At 41.8% G+C, this 25,065-nt stretch overlaps 1 protein-coding gene across 2 annotated transcripts in view; it reads left to right on the top strand.

The window, feature by feature from the left end:
• The window catches only part of LOC117806023 (serine/threonine-protein phosphatase 2A regulatory subunit B'' subunit alpha-like), a 122,548-nt gene that overhangs the window by 91,785 nt on the left and 5,698 nt on the right, over positions 1 to 25,065 (top strand). For both annotated transcript variants that reach the window (XM_034674682.1, XM_034674683.1), the window contains exons 4-7: positions 21,000 to 21,287; positions 21,559 to 21,662; positions 21,761 to 21,863; positions 21,977 to 22,051. In XM_034674682.1, the coding sequence (XP_034530573.1) occupies positions 21,000 to 21,287; positions 21,559 to 21,662; positions 21,761 to 21,863; positions 21,977 to 22,051 (570 nt within the window). The remainder of the gene's footprint in view (positions 1 to 20,999; positions 21,288 to 21,558; positions 21,663 to 21,760; positions 21,864 to 21,976; positions 22,052 to 25,065) is intronic.

Genomic DNA, 25,065 nt, shown 5'->3' on the forward strand with positions numbered 1-25,065 from the left:
CTTCTTTAAATTCACATCTACGGCAGCGGTATACAAAGAACAACAATACTCATCTCAGACGTTGACTCAACCATTAATATCGTCACCCTATTAAAATAATGGCCTAAGTCATTTTTTTAAGTTTTTGGGAAAACACAAAAAACCTTACCAAATGCAGAGCATATGATATTTATTAATCATTTCAGTCCAACAGGCCTTGACAGTGGATGACTGTTGATATACATAGAACATTGTGTGTCAGTTATGTAACATTATAGAATAAAGTAACTTAGGCCAATTTTCAAACATTCTAGTGTGATTTAGTCAACTTTAAACCTGGCTTAAACTGCCTTTTCATTCCATAGTGCAAACTCAAAACTGAAATTAAACAAATGTCAGGTAAATCAAGGAGGCAGTCCCTTTCATCACTTCTCCAGGTCTTCCTTGCTGGGTTTTTATTGAACTTAACTCATTTCCAAAATCCAGTTTGGACAACTTTTTGAAACCTGACTATTAACTGTCCTTTAATTCCATAAAGCAAACTCAAAACATAAAAACTCTAACCTAAATTGAACAAATGCCAGGTCGATAGTAAACCTTATCACTCACCAGTAGAAACTGATTCAAGAATCATGTTTAGAGCTTCTTCTGCACTATAGATTTGGTTGCTTCTTAAAGCAGCTGCCATCATGAAAGCTTGTTAAATTGCCCAAGTCAGACATTTTATCCTAAAGAATAAAAAAATTTGACTTCAGACAAGAATAATATGGCCTAAGTCACCCTCTTGACATAGGCCATTATCCTGTAAGGCATAAAGAGCATCATCCTTTCAACTAAGGATTAAGGCGATTTTACCAGAGGTGGCCAGAATCATCAAGAGATGATTTAGTCCAAAAACTCATTTTCGTCAAAAAATGACTTAGACCATTATTTTAATAGGGTGACGATATGCATCAAGACTGTGGATCATAATGCAGCATCTAAATATGTACTGTATTTCCAAAGTCCTTGTTACCATGGAAGCAGATACATGAGTACTTTGAGAATTACAGACTGACAGTTAAACGGGAACAAAGAAACAGTGAGTGATTGTCAGCATTAGATTGAGAGCAGACAAAAGCTTTATTGCTGTCACTACATGTTAGATAAAACACCCAGGCGAGAATTTAATCGCTGTGACACAACGGGGTTGATGCCGCTGTAATTGATGGCCCGTGATGAATAGCATTCATTTACTGCAATGAACACGCTGATACAGTTGTCCTGTATCTGAGATTGAATGAAAAGACTGGTGCTCTAAATCATGAAACAGACTGCCTCATTGTGTTGAGGAGTGGCTCTTTGTTGACTTTTCCTGGTTTTCTAACTTTTGTTTGGAAACTGTAATTGTATGTGAGTGTGTGTGAGTGTGTGTATGTGTGTGTGTGTGTGTGTGTGTGTGTGTGTGTGCTCAGGCATTTGTGTGTATTGGCTCTTCTTTCCACCCCAGGGAATATTTAGAGGTAATTTAGGGTTGTGCTACAGAGGGAAGGAGAGGTTAAGGAGAATTATGTTTCTGTGTGTGTGTGTGTGTGTGTGTGTGTGCCTTGGTGTGCAGACACATATTGATGGGCTACTTCAGCTTGTCTCTGATGTGGGTGTTCAACAGCACACTGTAGATTTAGGTAATTATCTATGACAGACAAATAGACATGAACACCCACATAGAAAATCAAATCAGCACTGTTAGCTCTCCTCTCTCTCGCTCTCTAGCCTCTTTTTTGCTCTATCATCATCCTTCCATCTCTCCGCCATGCTCCTGCTGCTGTTTTTGTGTGTGTGTTTATTTACTGAGCTGTGTAACCTTATGCCCTGCTGATATGTAGGGCGCCTATTTATGAGGTTACCATGGTAGCTGCCACAGTCAGGGCAGAACATCCAGAGCCCGAACACATCATTACGAACACAACTTATTCCTCCTCCGTCCTCTCCTCTCTCCGCTCTGTTTTTGTGTTATGCTCCTCTGCCTCCACATTTTGTGTACTCTTATACCATAATAGCACATTTTATTCCTTCTCTTAACTTCTTCCTGTTGTGTCTGCGTCCTTATCCTGTTTGTTTGTTGTCTCAGTGTCCTTCTTTCACCTGAAGCCAAGGTTCCAGTCCATGTTGACCACCTCTTCCCTTCCATTCCTGCCCTCTGATTGGCTGCTGTGTTATTTTGGGAGCTCTGAATAACAGTTGTTGCTGTGTGGCGGGCAGAGCAACCCGATAAGTGGTGCTGATTGGAGCGCAGCAGGAGTGGGGTGGATTGGGCGGGGCAGGGCGAGGTGGGGTAGGATGTGGGGGGGGGCACAAGTTGGCACACGTAGTGTTAACGGTATCGTTACCCGCCAAGCCCCTCCACCCCTGGCAGACATAGGTGTGAGCGAGACCTAAATCTGTCCACCCGGCCGTACTATGGCATCCTGCTAACAGACTCACTGTCGCCACAGTGTAAATGGACCTGCGTGTGTGTGTGTGTGTGCGTTTGGGTGTGTGACAGTGCCATGTTTTTGGTTTGGTTTCAGTTCATCCAGGCTTTCCAACACATCCAAATGTCAACATATGCGTGTGCATGTACAGATGTGTTCATGCTTAGTTAAATCTGACAGTTCTTCTCATATGAATCCCATTTGGTGCTTGTACATCTGCCAAAGCTTATGTGTGTGTGTGTGTGTGTGTGTGTGTGTGTGTGTGTGTGTGTGTGTGTGTCTGTGTGTGTGTGTGTGTGTGTGTGTGTGTGTGTGTGTGTTTGTTGGCCCGAGGATAAGTTGACCCAGTGCTACTGTGGGTCACAGCTGAGTTTGGGAATAGCTCCCTGACACCCAATCCCATCGCTGGCACTCTGGAAATTATGCTAATATTCCTCACTGCCAACCCCGCCTCCTGCCTCAGCTTCACATTAAACTGCCAATCAAGCCATAAACAAGACAAGCCCCCTCACACACAAGCGAGCAAATGCCCTTGTACTCTCAAGCACTACTACTCACACACTCCACCTGAGGAGATTTGTAGCTGTGTTTCTCTTGGCACTGCCATGGCTTTGATGGGAAGCTCTGCTAAGCCCCCTGGGATGACACCGGCCTCGGGCAGCAGCATCCTCATCTGTGTGTGCGTGTGTGTGTGCACGCACGTGTGTTATTGTTGATTCTGCTGCTGACAGCCTAATACAGGGCTTTCTGCACCTGTCAGAGCAGACCCATTAATCTCCATGGAGACAAGAAAGCCAGCTGATATAAATCAGAAGCTAGCCCACAAGAGTCAAACTCAGAGTGATGCTGTGAGTAAAGTCGACTAAATCTGTTAGAGGTACCTCAGGTCATCAGCTTTCACTCTTCGTCTGTCTTCCTCTTCACCTCTCATGTTGGGGAGTATAAGAGGAGATATGTGTGAGCACATTTCCCTGCTCCTAAATTTGACCTGTATGTTTTTGTTTCAGGGAGGTTGTTTCAGTTCAGCTAAACATGATTTACAGACCCAAGTACCCTCCTGGCAGAGCTGACAGTCTGACGGCTTAATTAATCCACTGCTTGGTTGAGTGTTATTGCCAAATGCTCTTGATGTGTTGCTAGGGTAGAATAGTGCTGGTCAGTTAAGGCCAGTGTGAATGTGGGCTGAAGGAGACTGTCCTCTGCTGAAAAGAAGAACATGTTTTGAGGTTGTATCTGGAAACGTGTCCACTGCCAAATTGAAACATGGCTTTCAATGTAGTTAAATTCTTTGCAGAGGCAATGTAACTTTGGAGAAGTGGATCATTTTTTAACGGAAAACTAATCTTCATTCCTCAAAAACTTTTAAAGTCTTTATGAGACCCATCAAAACTAGTAACTGATTACAGCTTAAGCTTGAGTGATTAATGGATTCATCAATTTGTCAGCCAAAAATAAATTGCTAACCATCTGATTTTAGGCCTTTCTTAAAAGACAGTCAAACAATTTCTGCTTCCCATTTGTTATATCTGCGTAATTACTGCTTTATTACTGCTTTTTGATAATTAATAATGATAATAATAATTGATAGGACTTGCATGGCGCTTTTCTAACTACTCAAAGACGCTTGACATAGTATGCACACAAATACAGGTAATATTGATATTGGGAGCGGAGTGGCTAAAGGTAAGAAACCACCCAGAACAGTCAAAATAGAACACAATTTATTTTAACACAGCTAAACACAGTATCACAGAGTCTGTGAATAGATCATTTCAAATTAGTTTGCTGAGTGTGGCTACCATTAGCAGAGCTAGCACCACCAGCCTTAGGCCCTCCTTGCAGGTTAACATCCACATACCTGTGCTTGTTACACATTTTCTGGTTAAGTGGTTGCCTACATCCAACTTTATCTTCATTCCATAGATGAAAATACTGTCAAGCTATGTCGTGCTACAAGATGTTGTGTTTTAGCCTTCTATCTGTGCTTGTTTAAATCCTGGTTGTACAGCTTTCTAGCATCATGGCACCAGCCCTGGCTAGTGGTGGGTAGGTGGACCACAGCTTGACACAACAAATGACCAACATTTCAATCAGGAGAGACACACAGTTTGAAGATTAAAGGTTATTTATTTCAGCTTAATGAGTAATGAAACTTGACAGGAATCTTTGGCGTAAGGACTCTATGGGGATAATGTTGTGAGCGTAGGATGCAGGAATTTGGCAGCAAAAGAAATCCCTTTAGAGTCCAGACACTGGTGGTGGTGGTTGATGAAGTCCAGGAATTGAAGACTTGCAGAGACCAGGTGGAGATGGGGAGGTGGAGGGGTGCGCACCATATATGCAAGAATGAACTAGCTGGAGAGAGACACATTTAAAAAGACAGCAGAAAGTTGATAGGCTGATGATAATGGTGTGCCACTGAGCTATTGGATGACAGCTGCCGCAAATTAACCAATGATAGCTCTGGAGCATGCAGCGGGAAGCGGGTGAGCTATTGAACGAGGGAGAGGAGAGTTAAACAACTGCTGTGGTTGCTTTTATAGTCTTCCTGAACTTTCGCTAGAGCTACATTTCAGGCCTTCAATGATGAAAATATCAATAATTCATTTTTAGCCAATAGTGATAGTGTTGCTGACTTGCAATGGTGACATCTTTTAATTGTTTTTCATCAAAATGTGTACATCTCTAGTTTTTACATATTTTTGTAAAGGTTTTTTTTTTATAACTTAAATTTTTTGCCTTTAATTGATAGGACAGCTGAAGAGAGACAGGAAATGCAGGGGAGCATATAGTGAGGGAAGACATGAAGTAAATGGTCGAGGCCGGGAGTCAAACCTACGACCGCTGCAATGAGGACTGAAGCCTCTGTAGATAAGTTGTGCTTAGTCGATAGCCTAACAGCAACCCATATTTTATGAAAGTTAATGGCAAATCTTTCGGTCAATAATTTGACCAAATAATTATTTGAGGATGTCACTTTTGATATAAGAATTGGTTTGTGAAGAATATTTGCCTAAATAATCAAAAGCTTTCTAATGAAACCCACGCTTCAGCTTATAAAAAACAGCAGTCCAACTGTAAGTCTGTGCTCCTGCTTATAACTTATCTTACCCTTATTATTTTTATTCAGCTGAGGAAGGCACTGTAGACCTTGAAGGTAGGGCCCTGCTCCCTTTTGGCAAAGAGAGCCTTGAAAACGGGAAGGAAAGAACAAGAAGACAGGGAAGCAGAAAGAATGAACGTCTGTGTGGGACAGCAGGGGAGGAAAGTTTCTGTATCTGAGAAGTTCACTCACTCAAAAAAAAAGAAGAAGTTCATAGTGAGATAGAGACAAAGAAGAACAAGTGTGGAGAAAGAACTGAGTGGAGAAAGAGAGGGGGGGGATCCTGCAGCGTACAGTTGTTGACTCTGGGTCGCTGAAGATGACATCATTCCTCGGCTGCTTCCACAGGAAATAAGGTCACAGCAGGAACCTCAGCCAAGCGGGGAAAGACTGTTTCAACCTAGGTGCACAACACACAGATGAATGCATTCATTTATACGCACGTACACACACACTCTCACACACACATACACACACTCACACACAAACACAATGCTCTCCCAGACAGGGGCTTGTGTCGGTATGTGTGAGAGGACTTTTCCAATACCATCCAAGGTTAGTGTGGACAATGGAATATTCACCACCCGCTCTTTGACACATACACACACACACAAACGCACACACACACACTACACTTTTAAGCAAGTGACATCATGATTCACCACTCCCAGTGCAGGCTGGGATATCATCCAACTGCTGTTCCCAGTGCACTGTGCTCTGATGGAGTGTGTAAACCTCACACATGTGCTATTATGCACACACACACACACACACACACATTTAAGCCTGACTTTTATCATCTGAAAAGTTTGTAGCTCAGTGGGAGGCATCGCTGCGTAACTCTTTGGGCCTCCCTCACTTCACCACGGAAACCATCACAACATGTTTATAAGCAGCAGGAAGCTGGTGGGACTCCCCTTCCCCAGAATATCTATTGTGCAATCTGATTGGCTGATGGGATTTCCTTCTGAGGATCGCAGCACCAGGGGGGATCAAATGCAGAGTGGATGTGTTTTAGGTGTTACTGTGTATGCGTGTGTGTGCATGTGTGTGTGTGTGTGTTTGTTTCCAAGTCAAACAGTTTGCCAATGTTCCAGAACATCATGACTCTGTATAAATTTGGGCGTCACCGGCCCCCACCCACCCACTCATCTCCCTACAGTCTCCCTATTTGACCCCACCCTACCTCCTCCTTTAAAGTCACCCTTCATCCAGCTCCACCCAGACTGAAGGGGGTTCTTTAGAAAACTTTTCATGTGTTTGACCCACATATTCATACACAAGATGTAATTTAAACTGGATATAACAAAAGTTTTATATGCCTGTCATTTCTTCTCAGTAAGACTTGGTTTCACATACTTCAAGGTCTAGCAGAACTGAGTTGTTGCCCTCTAATCAACATATATTCCTATATATTATGAGGTTATGTCATCCATGAGTAATCCCTGCTCTTACTCTTGTTTTCATTGAGAGCATATTTCAAACTTTGATCCCTTTTTGGTGATTTATTAACTTCAGCTTTCCATCCTGCAAACTTCTCACCTCACTCTCTGTCAGGATGATTTCAGGGATTTTCTTTGTCTGGAATAAGATGAAACTGAAGCCGAGAGGATCAAAGGCAGCAGAAAGCAGCATCCAGGCTCACCTCTGAGGCTTGAGGGTCTTACGGTTAAGACACAGTTACAAGCAGAGAGCTGCTTCCCTCTAGCGTCTCTCAGCCTCTACTGTATATAGGTTACCGTGTCTGATTGCGGGCCAGATTTACTTCTCATATAGAAAGGCTCTATAACTCCATCTGCAGGACAATCTGTGGACTACCACTTTAGTCAGCATCTAATCCAGAATCAGTTGTATGTTATATGCAGATTTTCACATACTCTTACATTTCTGCCTGTAAGTGATCGTTTTAACGACCTAATGGGAAAAAAACTTGTTTCAGTGGTGACACAGGCTGCTACTAATGTGACATGATGACATGTCCGTTGGGAGGAAAGGGTTAAGAATAGATGTTGTAAGGAAGTTGGTTTAAGAGCAGTGTGTCTAAAGGTTGTTGTTTTGCCTGAATATAGACAACATGGAAAATATTGCTCAATGTGCATGACAAAGGCAATTTTTGGAGCATTTTGGGTTTGATCATGACTCATGCACATACTCTTATTCCTCTGAATGCTTCGTCATCAATGTCTCAGAGCTGCAGTAAAATTGGAAATTGCTATTCCAGTAGTTGCTCTTCCCCTTAAAAAAAGAGAGGAAACAGGATCTTACCTTCCGCCATTGGCACGTTAAAGTCTCCTACTGGTCTGACTGCAGCTCCAGGCTGAGGCCCATCACAATTGCTGATGCAGCATTAGCTCACTTACTCTAAATCCTAAGATAGCCATGGTAAGGTAATGCAGAACTTGCCATGAAAGCTATGTGTATAAATAAAAAAGCCAAGCTGGCCAATGAAGGCCGGGAGTTTGTTGTCATTTAAGATTACTTGTTGACAGGCTGCTGCTCCTGTGAAGGGAGCTGTTTCACCAAGCTGTGTTTTTTAATGGTGATGGAGCCAGGCAACAACCCAGGGCAGAAAAGTGACACATTGATTAGGATTTTTATGAATCTTTAAATTAGGGGTCGTCAGATATTATTTCAGGGCCAATACAGATACTAAGATTGAAATTGTTAACATCATGTACAGAAATAAACAGTAAATGAATCGCACCTAAAGTACATGACATCACACAGTCCTATGACATCTAGCCAATCAGGTAGTGTTGTGAGCGGGACAATAAAGGTGACAGAGTGGTGAGTGAAAACAGACACAGGCTGTTTTCGAAACCACCTACTATACTAGCAGTACGTACTCATTTGGCCAAAATTCAGTAAATAGTATGTGAACAAGAGCAAAATCTGCAGTACTCCCCGGATGTTGTGCTAATTTGGGAACATTTCTCAGTATGCATCAGACCAGTCTCCCTTGCGTTTTGTTTCCCACAATGCACAGCGCTAAAGGCTGATTTATACTTCTGCGTCTCCCCTACGCAGCAGGGGCTGACGCGGACATGAGCCCCACATACTTGTGCGTCGGTGTGTCCGTGTCGCGCAGCTATTCTCCGCCGAAACACCTGGGGGCAGTGCGGTCTCTCTGATAGCCAGCCGCTTGCTTCCAGTCCCGCTACGATTTCTGTTTACTTTTCCACATCGATTCAGAGCGTGTTATGTTAATCTACAGCTGATACATGTTGCTGTTTATCATACAGACATGACAGACATGACAGACATGACAGACATGAGGAGATGAAATACACGGCCGATGTGCGGCCGATGTCCGGGATCCCGGAAGTGTTGTAAATGCGGGAAAGACAAAGCTGCCGAGCGGACCAATCACAGAGCTTGCGGTCCGCGTCGGCTCTACGGGGAGTTACATTTTGGAGGAGGTGCACGTCAGCTACGTGCGTAGGCCACGGCGTAGGTACGGGAGCTAAGCGGACCCCCGGCGTAGGGTACGCCGTTGATTCAACGCAGCAGTATAAATCAGCCTTAACGCTCCACCTTTACTTTTTGATGGTTGGCACTCAGTTTTTTGGTGCTGTGAAAATGATTAAATTCCATATAAACCACTTCTTAACTTTTAAATCATAAGTGATGCCAAAGAAGCAGTTTCGCTATTAGCTTGGCCGTTGTTTACTTCCGCTTTCCAAAACCGGAAATCAGTCAACATCTGACCCAGCACACTGCAACAGAACCGTCATACTACATACCACCTTCAAACGCAGTATGTTGTATGCAGTACCTACTGCATACTAGATACGTAGGCAGTATGTAGCAGGTGGTATCGAAAACCATAGACATATATACGTAGACGCCTCATTACGTGCTGGAGCGTAATCCAGCGTCGCCGCCATATTGGATAGGTGCTGTCACTCTAGGATAGCACCAGAGCCAAACGGAGTCAACACAGAACGAACAACTATGGCAGTATTTTGTGCAGCCTACGGCAGTATTAAGAGCAGATCACGTGGGATTACCTCTCACAAGTTCTTTAAATTTTTTACATTTTTAAATGTTTGAATGCGTGACAGCGCCCCCGGATCATAACTACATCTCTGCCGTTTGTAACAAACCAAACTGTGTGAAAATCGGGTAAAAATTCTGATTATTGTAGCTGGGCATACACCTTCTTCAGTAGAAATAAATGCACTGGGGGCGTATTTGGCACCCATCCAGGCGTCTACCTATATATGCCTATGTCGAAAACAGCCACAGAGTGAAAGATACGCTAGCATTGGAGCAAACACAGCTACTTTTTGATTAATCAATTCTATTGGTGATCTGTAATGTAACATGCTGATACAGGTAATTGGGCAATTGTTGAATATCGGCCCTGATAATCAGTCAAGGCTGATAATCTGTGGACACCTACTTTATATAAAACAGAGCTTTTTCTCCTGTAATCATTGAGGCAGAATATTTAATTTAATTTAAGCGTAATATAACTTTATATCATAAATACCTCTTTTTTATGATATACCTGTGTTTTGTTGTGAAAATAGTGCCAGACTAGTTTTAAGGACTAGTGGTAGATTGTTTTGCTAGTCCCCTGACAACAGCACAAGAACCCAGAAAGTACAACAGGAAATCCCTTTTCTATAACTGTTTTTACAGCTAAAATAAGTGTTGTTGTTTCAGTTATTATGATCCTCAGAGGTGCCGGTAGATGCTGGACAGGTGTACTCCCCTAAGTTACAAATCCATTTGCTATGCTATGCTAGGCTGACAGCTACTGGCTATGGCTCTCTTTCTGTCAGAAATAAAACAACAGTATTCAATTAAATGACATCTCATTTATGAAAAGTTTAAGAAGTACATACTTATCTTCAAAATTCGTCCCATAGTTAATTGGAATTTTGTAGAAATAAATCTGGAGATAACATAACACACACAAAATACTCCACAAAGATAATATCTTCAGTGCAGAGTCACAGTTTAATGGAAGGAAACACCAAATACTGCAGCGACATAATGTTCACCTTGAATCAACTGGAGTCTTGCTGTTACAAAATAAGAATGTCATCAGATAAAGTGTTATTATTTCTCTGTGACATTTCTGCTTGAGTTCAGCCTCTGCTTCCACTCAGACAGCCTCTGCAGCTGCGTCTGTAACTGCTCCCATGTTTCCTCCTCTGATTCGGATGTGAGGTCGACCGCAGCCAACACCGATTCACTTCATCTAACACACACGCAGCACTTCAACTCAGTTCATTCTCCACTGTTCAGGGAGGAGGGTCCCAAGGCAGCTATGTGTGTGTGTTTTTGTGTGTGTGTGTGTGTGTGTGTGTGTGTGTTCATGTTCATGTGTGTGTGTGTGTGTGTTCATGTGCATGTGTGTGTGTGTGTTCATGTACATGTGTGTGTGTGTTCATGTGCATGTGTGTTTGTGTTCATGTGCATGTGTGTGTGTGTCCTTCTTGAGAGGAAGTAAGACTGGGAATAAAGAATCAAGCAGCGATGTGAACTGCGTTTCCTGCTGTTGGCACGGTAACCCTGGGAGCATTCCACCCGCCACTCAATCCAGGGAAAGGGTTATTGCTATGGAGATGGCATTTGGCAGGCCTGGTCTGAAGTGAGTGTGTGAGTGTGTGAGTGTGTGAGCGTGTGAGCGTGTGTAATCTCAGAGTTTGGGAGGGGAAGTCTGTATCAGGTTCAAGTTTGAACTTTATTTGTCTCAGTTGGTTTCACAACAAGCACCAAAAACATCATTACTTAAGAATCTAACACCAACATGAATAACAACACACATTTCATATTAAAAAACTGACTCATAAACCTGCGTACTAATCTGTTTACTTGCTGTTTATTTGTATAGGGACGAGTATCAAGGAAGTGAACTGATGCAACACTCGAAAGCATTTACAGCCTTAGCTAATTCCAAACACTCGTCCCTTATTTGGCCTTTAAATACAGAAAAATAAACACAAACAAAAAAGGGGAAGTTCAAGATAAACTCAATAAAAAACAGATAAAACAATACAAGATGCAAAGTCTCTCACAATAAAACACATTCCATCAGCATCCTTGCTTTTGTGTGCAAAGTCTGCCCAGTGCCTGCAGCAGAAATAAGCATGAAATGTGTTGCTATATTTACACAGATAATTTTACTCACAGCAGCTAGCCACTCTGACAGAACAGGTGTGTGTGTGTTTAGGAAGTTGTTATGTTCACACTATTTAACTCCCCTGAAAGCCTGGAAGAAGCAGTTCCTGTTAGCTCGATCCATCGAGGGACACATGCACCCTGACGACACCTCCGCACCACCCCCTCGCTCTCACACACACACACACACAAATGCCATGCCAGACAAATCACACACATGTATCACTGCTTGTGTGCTAATTAACCCCTTTAGGAGAGCATGTGTGCAGCCCAGCGTGTTTGTAACAGTTGTTACTGGACAACTGAGTCCCGCTTCCCATCATGCATCTGTTTTATCAGTGCTGTGAAGGCTGCTGACTCAACTGCTCCTTGTAGCAGTGGGGTTTGGGTTAGGTCTGAGAAAGCACTTACAGACATAACACCCAAACACACTTGTTACTTCTCCTCCTTGTGAATTCCCTATCTCTCCGAGAGTGTCATCAAGTAATTCTCGGTGCAAGAATAATTAAATAAAGTAATTCATGAGGACCAATGGAATAGCATGCACTTAAAGCTGACCATAACAGTACTTTAAAAAAATGTATTTAACTGCTAATAGTCCTTTTATTAAACTATTACATTTCTGATGATCAGATATTTAATACAAGTTTCAATCATGCCATCCCTTTTGTCTTTTTTTCATAGTCCACTACAATATACAACACATATAAGGCATAAACAATCGTCTATAATGAGCGCTGAGCGGGTGGTTATGCAAATAAGAATCCTGACAGGGCGATCCTGTCTCTAAGCAGAGCGGTCTTGTCTCCTCATACAGCTCTCTTTTCTTCCCTGAGCTTCACAGTTGGCAAACCTTTAAACATGAATGAGGCAGCTGTCACAACTTGCTGCCATTATCCCCACCACTTATGGTTTCACTTACTTTACAGCGATTGGCTGCTTAAAGGTGCTGTGTCCAGATCTGCTGCCATTGCCTGGATCACAGGACAGGATGTTGCTCCATCTTGCCCCATGAGAGATGGTTGGGGCCCTGTTGCTCCTCAGGCCGCTCTCATGTTGATTTTATTTATTTATCAGTTTATTTGACAGGGACAAGGAGGCATTGTTACATCTAATTGAAGTGCTAACAATGTAGTTTGTATAGGACTTCCAGCAACCGCTAATTTGCAGTCCTTGTCCATGGTTAGGCTTTTAGGAAATAAGACATACGATTAAACACTGTAAAATAGATAAAGAAGACTTACAGCAAACAACCAAATAGAGGCTTAAAATCGACCAATTCCAGCAGACATAGACAAGGAGCAATATACATGCGTAAGAACTAACATTAAAGCGAACATATAAAACAAGTAAGCCTTCACAGATATCCACTAACATGCCTGCTAATGCCATTATTTACCAACTCTCAAGACGAGACTGAGGTGGACACAAATCATTTTGCTACAGTATGTTTACCAATTTAGAATGCTAATTGTATGTAGGGTTGAAAAGGGGTGGAAAGTTTCTGGTAAGTTTCCAGAAAGTTTCCGGTAAATTTCCATGGGAAATTAAGGTGGGGAATTTTGGAAATATTCCAATTGGAAATTATGGGAATTACCTGGGAATTTAATGGAAAGGTATCATATCCAAGCATAAATATTTGTTTTGTTATAAGCAGACATCCGTCCAAAATGATACATTTAAAACAGATTTATTTGTAAGTAGAACTTTATCAAGTGTTAAATATTTTATTAAACAATCAATTCTTTCACTGAAGACCAACATATAAATGTTGGGTTAATACTCATTCCCGACCCAACCCATTCAAAAATTAACAAAAATGCAATCCCAACAAAGTCCCATTCAAAATGTTAAATGAAAAGAGACGCTCTCCCTCCAGAAAGTCCCATTCAACATACAAATAAAAAGTCTATGTAGGGGCGTGGTCTCAATAGCCCTGCAGTAAGCAGTGTGCTATGTGCATGTGATGGAGGAATAGCATAGATATTCAACTGTACTTGCATGAAATCTGGTTATTTTAGTCAGGATTGTGCTAAAATATATTTTCCACAACTATATTTAAGTTCCCTATTAAGAGCCAACCTTCAATTTAGTAAATTCCTGGATTATTCCCATAAATTTCCATTAATTCCCAAGGAAAGTTTCCAACTTTGAAATTTCCCGGAATTTTGCAACCCTAATTATATGTATAGACGGTGAAATTAGCTGGACTCCTTCCCATGGATTAATACAATGTGTGTGGTTGTTCCAGATGTTGCATCAGTCGTTGAGTATTAATCACTGTTGTTGTGGGGTGTTGATCAATCAGAATCAAGTATGCAACACAGCCTGGCAATAAGGTAGCTAGTTGGAGGGGTAGTAGTGCGTTTTAGGCTTTATCGGAGGCATTTCACAGACTGGTATGAGTATTGGATCAAGTCCAATGAAAATTGAATGTAACTAAACATACTGAAGGAATATGTTGGACTGTTATTATCCAATCAAACAGGGGTGTCAAACTCATTTCAGTTCAGGGGCCAAATACAGCTGGTTAAAAAAAAGAAACCAGTGAAATCAGAGCGTAATAGCCTCTAAAAAATGACAACTTCAAATTTTTCCCAAGTACATTCTAAAGATGTTCCCATTTAATGAACTATCTTTTTACATAAACAGCTGTTGTATTTTTCGCCATGATGACTCTCGTAGTCGGGGCGAATATGATATTCTTTAAGCCCTGAAACCTGCTGCGAACACACTGAGAGCACAGGTTTCCCAGTCACCTGACACAGTAGTGCTAGTGTTATTAGTGAAGGAAGCACCTATGACGCACCCACATGTGGTAAGCACATACACGATATGAGTCTCCTTTCGAAAATAGTGGATCCACTGCTTCCACATATGTACGTAAACTTAAGTGTTGATTGGATCTTGAAGTGCTCTAAAAAGTCTATGAAATTCAACCAGATTATGCAAACTGCAAATATTCTTTTCCCCCCCTCATAGAAAAAAAGTCCTGGATCGCGTTCAGGTGCACTCTGTCAGCCATTTGATTGTATGCGCCCCCTAGAGGACAAATTTGAAATAGCTATTACTTTTATTGAAAAACTGCAGTTAATAATGTCTTCTATACAATTTTTTATCCTGCTGGCCTGATTGGAACCTCTGGCGGGCCGGTGTTGGCATGCGGGCCATATGTTTGACACCCCTGCAATAGAAGCATCTTGTCATTGTAGCTTTAATGCAGCGTATAAGTGACTGAAGCATTGAAGTAAATTCAGTGGCCACATTGACCAGCACATCTCAGCTGACCTCATGTATCGGAACAGTTTGTCCCACAGGCTGCCTTTATGTCACCTGAGGACGTACATTCCCTCATAGTGTAGTGAAACACTTTACAATCTCATCCTCACAGTCTTAACATCTTAACAGATACAGTGTTTGATTCATTTTTGCTGCCCAAGCAAAGCTGAGGTGGCTGACATTTTCAAAGGTGGAGTGAAGTTTCATGCTGAAGATGTGGAGGCTGGTTTTAGGACCGAGTGGAGACTTTCTGAGAGGGCTTGGTTACAGCGACTGTCAGTCAGATAGGAAAAGAGCACACAGCTGCCCGATGGCATCTGTTCTGGCTCCCATTACGCACACACACACTCTCTCTCTCCCTCTCTCCCACACACACACTCACTTACATGCACACACGCATCTCTTCATACAAAGATTTATGATATCACAAGTGCATCTCTGCAGTTGATGAGGTAGTGCAGAGGAAGTGGTGGGAACTAACTTTCTGTCACAGTGAGCAAAGAGAGAGAGAGGGAGGAGAGGAGGAGTGAGAGAGTCACTTTGCAAACACAGAACACTTGTGCAAGTCCTCATTAGTTCATAGACACAAGGTAGAGATTGCATAATGACTCCCCCAGCAGCACGAAGGTGATCAGTGGTCAGAAAGAAGACAATGTGTGTGTGTTTGTGTGTGTGTGTCTCTGGGATCGGTATGTGACCTTGGCTTTAGTACAGAGTCAAGTTGTTCCAGAGAATTCAACAGGGCGTACAGGCAACTGAGAGGAGTTACCCTAAGACGCAAGGTGACTCACTGCTTTTTCTGGAAAGTCATTCACTCGCACGAACACATCGTGAACATTTCTACATTTCCAGGGGAGTGAGATCTTTTTGTTACTCATCTTTTACTCGCACTCCAAACTGTCAATGATGCAGAGGTATAAAAAGGAGCACATACTGAAAAATGTCTGGTGTAGACAGAAAAAATAGGGAGGAAATCCAGGGATAGAAATGTAGCTACGGATCAAAAATAACCTGAAAGTGCTGAGGATATATAAAACCAGACAGCTGCAGTTTTGGGTTGAACACTATTTCAGTGTGTTCTTTTCTGACTTCTTGAAGTTCTAAGTGTTCCTGAAAAGTTCCACTCAAAATATCCTTCTATTTTAAGAGTAACATTACTCCTCTCAGCACCAGAGGGTGCTGTTCTCCATCTGTGCTGTGAAACACAACCACAGAGGAATCTGGGTGGACTGCACCGTTGGGTTCGGAGGAACTGAAGGTTTCCTCTACTATGATGGTCAGTGGAAACTGTTGATACAGAAGGTAGATGTGTGTAAAGACTGTGTGCTCAAGCTGGACATGTTAAAAATAGATCACCCCCTGTGTGTCCTGAGGGATCCCCTCTTACTCTGTCAGGATTCAGATTGGTGTTGCTTGGCTCTGGGCGGGAATGGTCTCATTTGGCGTTGCTGGGAGAGAGGGGAGATTCTGGGTATCCATGCAGATGGAGGATGTTAGGTTGGCAACTTGTACAATTATCTATTTCTGATTAAAATAAAAGGGTTCCAACCATGCCGAAGGTGCTGGAATGTTGAGATTATTTTTGTCTCATTTCATCCAAGAGCAGAACACATGAAGTGATTATTTGATTTGTGGAATTAAAGGTGATAATAAATTGGAGACAGTCAAATTGAGAGCCTTTTTACTACAATGCTAAGATTTGCAGCTCTCTAGTTTTTAGCCTATCTGTAAACTGTTAGTTGTTTGAGTTATTGTTACCTGAGTTTTAGCTTCTGGAATGCAATATTTGCTACCCCAGCTGTCATCAGTATAATAGTTAAGAGATTTCTCAGTTGCATGGGCTTGTTTTGCAGGACAGAGTAGCATTTTCAGGTTCATTTTTGGGCTTTTAATGCCTTTATTTAGAGCAGTCCTGGGCATTTTATGGCCCCCGGGCCACATCCGGCCCTTTGGCTGTCTCTGACTGGCCTGCGTGAGGTTAATGGGTGATTAGATTCAGAAATAAAATGTACAGTAAATAAGCATACACCATGCATCCAATGCCAGTGAAATGCTTTTATTTTGAAGGGGACTTTTTTGATGTGATTTACATGCAGCCGCATGCCCGTCCCGTACGTGCGTGGCAGGTGGCTGTGTGTTAACATATATGCTGCAAAGCATACAGTCCGTGATAGGCTAAGTAGGCTAACTGCTAGCCCTCAAGGATGTCCACTAGAAGGAAAGATTGACTCTGAATGTAGAGTTTTTAACAAGACATGGACAGCTAAGTGTTAATTTTATGAACTCAAAGGTAAAGCTCTGTGCTTAGTTTGTGGAGAACAGATCTCTGTGTTTAAGGATTACAATTTAAACCGCCACTACGAGACAAAACACGCCGAGTTGATGTTACGATTGAAATAGTGCAAAGGTGCACTTTTTCAAATCTGTAAATTCCTCATTGAAGAGTGTTACAATATTTACACAATGCCTGTTTTCATGATACCTCAAATGTTTTGAGTTTCTGGTCAAAACCCCCAAATTTGCTGCTTTTAATAAACAGCTATAATTTATGTTGAGCAGAGTTAAGTTCAGTTTTTTGTCCAGCCCTCCTAAACAGTCCCTGTCTCTCATGTGGCCCCTTGAGAAAATGAATTGCGCACTGATTTAGAGGATAGGAGAGTGATAGAGCAGGAAACTGGAAGGGAAAAGTTTAGGATGACATTCAGCAAACCTGGGGTCCCCCAAAGTTGCACTTTGATGCAACACCTTAGGGCGTTGGGTAGTAATGATTGGAATTTCCCCTTTCTCCTGACCTTGTTGCCCTGATGTTCATTTAAATCAGCAGTTTTTAATTGTGTTCAGACACAAGGCTGATGAATAGATGAATCATTAAACTAAATAGATAATCTTATATTATAACTGTTAGTTTAACCTTCAGGTCACGAGTGGCTCTTTACACACCAGTGGAAGAATGTAATCTTTGATGAAAGGAAACACAGCCTGCCTCCCTTAAATCCAGAGGAATTACTGCATGTCAACAGATATAACAACAGGTGCTTTGCCCTCTGATTCACACCTCCATCCTAAATTACCTCCATGAGAATATTACAGCTTACGTGTCCTTTCCACTCACGCTAAGGTTTGATGTCAGCTTCCTATCTGCAGCACAATTATTTCAATCGGAGTCATTTTGCCGGGTAACTTCCCCTCTGACTAACTTTGGTCAGAGGCCGGAGCTGGGGAAGGCTCAGACCTGCAAAGCACTACACACGGATATGCAACATGGCTGAACCCCCCTCCCACCCCCCATCCTGAGGCTCAGGACAGCCGGTTTGCTCTGTGTGTGTGTGTGTGTGTGTGTGTGTGTGTGTGTGTGTGTGTGTGTGTGTGTGTGTATGTGTGTGTGTTGCCAGAGCCCGGCATGGCTCATGTTTCTCAGTGCAGTTTGTCAGAGCCCAGCTTGGAACGATAGGCACCAGCGAGTCTGCACTGAAAACATACATCCAGAGTCTTCAGGGGGACACCAGAGGTCTTCTACCTGAGAGAGGAGCTGCCGTTTTGGGCTGCGATCAGGCTTCAAGTAGCCTGGTATCATGGTTCTGTTTTACGGCCTGCGTGGTCACATGGGGGTCTTCAGGAGTGTCTCTTTGCACTGATACACTGCTGGATTACTGCTTTTGGAGCTTGTACACACGATTGGAACCTGCTGTAGGATATTTTGGAGTTTGAGTGATAGCCAGAAGGCGTTTTTCTTGAATCACGCACATGCTTCCTTGAGGTGTTTTACCTTTTCTTACTGGATATCTGAGCTGTCAAGTGGACTTTGTCATTTTACAGTCCACATTTCCTCTCAGTGATTGTCTGGTTGTTGGGCAAGCTGGTCCTAAGTTACCCACCGTGTCAGTAGCCGCACCGGTGGCCGTCTCCGGTGGGGGGTTGCGTGTCTCGGCCCCCACCATGATGATCAAGGAGACGTCGTTACGCCGGGACCCTGATCTGAGGGGGGAACTGGCTTTTCTGGCCAGGGGGTGTGACTTTGTACTCCCCTCACGCTTCAAGAAGAGACTCAAGTCCTTCCAGCAGCAGCAGCAGCAGCAGCAGCAGCAGGTCAGTCTGTGCAGAAAGCAGGATGGAGAGGGTACAAGTGTGGACGTGCGAACAGAGATATATAAAGTCACTGTGTTAGATCCGCAAGAAATCCCCTTTAACACTTATTTTTCCTTCGTTTCTTACTTTTAAACATGCTCTCTACACACTTAAGCACACACTGACATTTTTATATCTCACACACACTCATGCATTTCATTGCATTCATCTAGTTGCTGTCATACACACAGAGCAACGTGCCGGGAACGACAAACTATTCTGAAGCAGATACCAGCAGGTTATTAATAGGGCAGGAGGAGCAGGAATAGAGTGATAGAATGAACTCTGTGAAGGGGAGAGAGGAGGGAAGAAGGAGGGGAAAGAGGAGGAGGAGGACCCCTACAGCTGTCCTGCTGAGTGCACAAAGTATGGAGGCCCTGGAGAGAACGTACAGCAAACACACTATGCACCAGGGAGCTCTACTACAACACACAGAGTCAGAGCTTTTATTTCAACTCTTTGAAATAAGGTCTTGTGTCTTGTATATTGACGGACAGCGTGCCTCCATCTCCTCCCGTTGTGAGAGGTGAAGCCAAAATACCACCTGGATGGGTGCTGACATATTGCGCTGATGCAGCCAAGACATGCGCAGAAGGGATGGAGCCTCAGGACTGATGTCATCCCTCTTCTGCAAACCAAAACCCACATTTAGCTCACCAATAAAACATCAGAGATCCTTCAGTTTGGTACACAGCAGAACAGATTCTTGTATTAATTTCAACACTCATGGTTATGGAAAGTTCAACAACTCTTATGTTAGTGTTTGTTACACCATTTCTACTCTACTGTGCAAATCCGATAAAAATGCTGTAGGAGCCTCAATCAAACATCTATTTACCATTAAATAACTAATTAAAACTAAGCATCTCAGGAAAACTAACACTTGAACATAACTTAGCATCATTAGAGCTAACTGTAATGACAGCAAGCACGCTTCAGAAAAATGCATAAGGCTTGTATTTTAATTTTCTAGTCTGACCCATGTCCCGTCTGTTACAATGGAGGAGGCGGGCTTTATGACCTTTATTGCAGCCAGGGAGAGCTCTGACTGTTCTGGCTTCACTCAGGATGGCTATTGTTCCTCAGCTTTTTCAGCAGACATTAATTAACAACTACTTCCTTCTATTTCAAGACGAACAAGAGGGCCTTCGCCGACCTTGTCGGTGCTCGGGCCCTAATGATGCGATTTTGTCCTCCAAGTAATTCTGCAATCTACCCAGGAAGGCTTTTTTTTATAACTCAACAATCAACAAAATGTAACAAAAAGTGCTCAACATAAACATAAAAAAACACAGTATAGAGAACTGTAAAGCAGAAATGATTGATGAATCTATCATGAATTCAGTTGTATTCTTGTATTTATTAGTTAAGGATCTAGAGCTTGGGCTTACTAAATCTGTGAGCATTGTAACCATGTGGCAGCTGGAGCTCTTCTTACCAGACAGTTGAAATCCATCTTAGGGTAGAATTCTTTGTAAACAGTCTCACTGACTTAATGACTGATTGTAAAACAAGTTTTTCATTGTGGTTTTTATTGTACTTCTCATTGTTGGTATGTTTATGACTCACTGAAAGTTCCCTGGACTTCCTTTTAAAGTCATTTATCCTTAAAAAGTCAGGTTGTGTCTTGTGTACACTTCAGGGGAAGGAACTTTATTTCTTTAGTCATTTCCTTTAAAAACACGATGTTGAAGGGAAGGTGAGTTGTGCATTGTGATGAGGTCAAAGTCATGCAGGAATAAGTGGGCTGTAGGATTGTCCATGAGGTGTTCTCTTGCAATTGTTTAAACCACTTGGAAAAAAAGATACAAATAACAATGCTCTTATTTTTAAATTTCAGATTACTAGAACTGAATTCAATGTGTGTTCACAGCTCCAAACTTGCCCCCTCCGTTCCCTCTCATGCTCTGTCTTCTCTCCTCCAGGTTCAGTCCAAACCAGAGAAGAAACCCGGCACACCTCCACCCGCCCCCGCTCTGCCCACAGCTACACCTACCCCCCCCATCCCACGGTCACCCAGCCCTCCCCCGGCTCCAGTGATAGTCACCCCTCCTCCCCCTGCCATCAACATTCCCAGATTCTACTACCCCTGTGGGCTCCCTTCCATGGGCCCGGGCGCCAACCACGACGCTGCCATCACTGCCATTGAGACGGCATTCACTGATTTTGATGAGGAGAAGGCGGACATTTATGAGATGGGCAAGATTGCAAAGGTGAGAATTTTGACCCCAAGCATTAAAGTATTCAAAATGTACCTCTGTTTTTTGGGATAAACCTGACTTTTTATAGTAAGATACAAAACACTTATTATTCCTAGAGCTCTTGTGCCTGAATCATCTTCTTTTCTCCCATCTTTGCTTACATGTGGTGGTTGATCCCTCACTTTAAGCAGCATCATCATTTCCTGGAAACAAACACTCTGGTGCATTACACAGCTTTTTGTAAGGATAAGGTAATAACAGTGTTTCTTGTGTTTCCTGTCAGGCATGCGGTTGTCCACTTTACTGGAAGGCCCCCATGTTCTACTCAGCAGGGGGTGAGAGGACGGGCTTCGTCTCTGTTCACTCCTTCATCGCAACCTGGAGGAAGTAAGGCCACCCACCTGTAAATCTAAGAAACATGATGTTTTAACTCCAATTAGTTAATTATGTTGATGTCTCCTCAAATCCTCCTTCCTTCCCTGCAGGTTGCTGCACAGTTGCCACGATGATGCATCAAGGTTTATTTCCCTGCTGTCCAAGCCGAGCTGTAACTACCTTGAGCAGGAGGACTTTATCCCTCTATTGCAGGTACATTCATCAGCATCAAACATTACATAATCTCTCTGCTCTCCTGGTCAAAGACTTGTCTGTGTAACATTTATACATATTTGATATTTGATTACCCCTCTTTGTCTGACTAGGACATTGTGGATACTCACCCTGGCCTCACGTTTCTGAAGGATGCACCAGAGTTTCATTCCCGATACATAACAACGGTAAACAGCATGACAAAAGATAATAGCTGTGTTTTTATGTTCTATACTAATCATGTTTTATAGTGTTGAATGAAGAGGATTGCTGTTTAGTCTGATGCTGTAATAAAGCCACAGTGTTTGGGCTTTCATCCAGCTATCATAAAAAGAGTGTAACTGACAATGTTACACACTTCACAAGTTGTCTGAACAGTCAAACTTGGTGTATGATAAGTACATAACAAAAATACACAGATGTATTCATTGAACAAAGTTAACTAAAACAAAAGAGTCAAAAGGCACAATGAGACTATTATGAATTCAAATGAATTAATTCAATTCATTTGATAAAAACACAAATTATATTAAATAGAAAATAGTTTAAAAATTATCATAATATACTTTTTTTTATAAACTCTGACATTACTTTATTATGTTCATAGCATGCAACTTTATATTTGACATTGCCCTTGCAGCAGGTGATTCTCATATCCATCTATATGCAGAAGACACAATTATTTATACATCTAGTTCCTCCCTGACCACAGCACTGTCCACATTACAGGCCAGTTTCCTTAGTGTCCAACATGCTCTCATGAGGCTCCATTTGGTTTTAAATTCCAATAAAACTAAATGTATGGTTTTTAACAAAAACATGCCATTGCCCAACAGCCCCCTCAAAATCTCCTCCCTGGATGGGTCGGAGATTGAGTTTGTTGACAGTTACAAATACCTAGGGATCTGGCTTAACTGCAAACTTTCTTTCGAAGCACACATAAACACACTACTCACTAAGGTCAAATCCCGCATTAGTTTTCTTTATCGCAACAAATCCTCCTTCACACACTCTGCTAAACAGCTTCTGGTTCAGATGACAGTCCTCCCTATTCTTGATTACGGTGACATAGCCTACAGGTCTGCTTCCAACACTCTCCTTCACAAACTGGATGTCATTTACCACGCTGCTATCCGTTTTGTCACTGGAGCCCCATTCACCACTCACCACTGTCACCTGTACTCTCAGCTGAACTGGCCTTTACTCCACTCTCGCAGACAAACACACTGGTTTCTATTCATTTACAAATCCCTCACTGGTAAAACCCCTTTATATCTACAGTCACTAATCAAACTTCACAGTACAAACCGTAGCCTGCGCTCAAGTAGCCTTATCAAACTCATCCCACCCAAAGCCCGGACCTCCTTTGGTCGCACCTCCTTCCAGTTTTCCGCTGCAAATGACTGGAATCACCTTCAACAATCCCTAAAGCTGACCTCTCTCATTCCACTCGCCACTTTCAAAAACTTAATACACCCCATAACTCAACATCACTCCACTTGCTTTTAAATTGCTTTTAAGTTGTTCACTGCTGTCATATTTTTGTATTGTATTGTTCTGTCTCTAGGTTTCTATGTATGTCCTCTCTGTTTCTTGTTTTGTCTTTTATTTATTGTCATGCCACCTGGGTTGCCTCCTCGCCCAGGTCGTTATTGCAAATGAGAATTGGTTCTCAATTAACTCACCTGGTTAAATAAAGGTTAAATAAAATAAAATAATATATATGTATTTTTTTTATATAATATCTTTATGTTGTAAGACTGAAGCTTCTAGTTACTGCATTTTATCAGCTGTAGTAAATAATGGCTTTATAAAAAGGGTTGGTGCTGAGTTTTGATATAATATCATATAATGTAATTTCATGTAATATAACGTCATGTAATGTTAGATCATGTAATGTAATATAACATAACATAACACTACATAAAATAACATAACATAATTTGATTTAGTCTATTTTTATCTAATTTAAAGGTACTGTGAGGAACTTTTGTTTCGTATCGATTCTGGCGCCCCCCTTGTGGACAAAGTGATGCCTCTTATCTCTTGCCCTATACATGCAAAAATAGTGTTTTCAACAAAAGACTCCTCCTGTTGTGTTCAACAGTCAACTTCATCAGGCAATGTGATTATTTTCCATGAAAACTGAGAAATAAAGGCTGTTACTGAAGCAAGATGCCCATCATCTGGTCTGACACCTAGCCCCCCAGGGCGGTTTCAGGCATTAAAAATTACAACAGAGAAGGTGCCAGTGTTGCTGCTGATGGACTTGTTTGCTATTGAAGGTTATAAAGAGGCATCAGTATCATTTTCAGTCTGTTTCTCAGCCAGTTCAAAACTCCTCACAGGGCCTTTAATTTAATACAATGTCATGCAGTATAATGTAACACAATATGATACATTGTAATGCAATTTTAAATGATATAACATGGAATGAGAAGGACTAGGACTGTATTTGTACGCTCAGTTCAGAAATGATAGCTCAAACTTGAAGTGTTTAATATTACGTTTGGCTTGTCAACTGATCTGTCTGGAGGTTAGAGGGAAATGTGCCATTCAAAAGTGCATAGGTGTCATTTTCAATCATGATGAGGGAAGCAGGAAGAAGCTGCACTGCAGAAACTATGGTGTGTCAAAAGGTTCAAAATGGTACTCGATTACAAAAAATTATGTTTAAGATTTTGACTTTAACTGCATTAAAACAATATAACATACTATGATTTATTCTAACATTAAGTTGTGTTTATCATAGTACAATATAATATAATATTATTGATAGCACAATAAATTATAACAAATTATATTATAATTTATTATTGTTACATATTCTGTAAAAAAAAAAAAAAATCAGATCAACATTTTTCCAACATTGATAGAAATTGTAGAAATAAGATCCACCTTGACTAGCATGATGAAATATGATCTCATTACTCTGTGACAGAGTTCATTGCTATGTTTTTAATAGGTAGATCTGAACCATCACAATCATATATATATATATATATATATATATATATATATGTAATTTAAGCATTCAATATAAATAAACTGCTTAAATTAACTCCTACTTTGTCAGCAGAAAGCTTCTGTGCATGTCTAGTAACATTAGCAGCTGACTATATGTGTGTGTGTGTGTGTGTGTGTGTGTGGTTGTGTGTGTCAGTGAGGCTGTGGATCGGGACAGCTGCGACACGTGCCTCAG

This window comes from Notolabrus celidotus, chromosome 22 (genome assembly GCF_009762535.1).
Source record: "Notolabrus celidotus isolate fNotCel1 chromosome 22, fNotCel1.pri, whole genome shotgun sequence".
Lineage (NCBI taxonomy): Eukaryota > Metazoa > Chordata > Actinopteri > Labriformes > Labridae > Notolabrus > Notolabrus celidotus.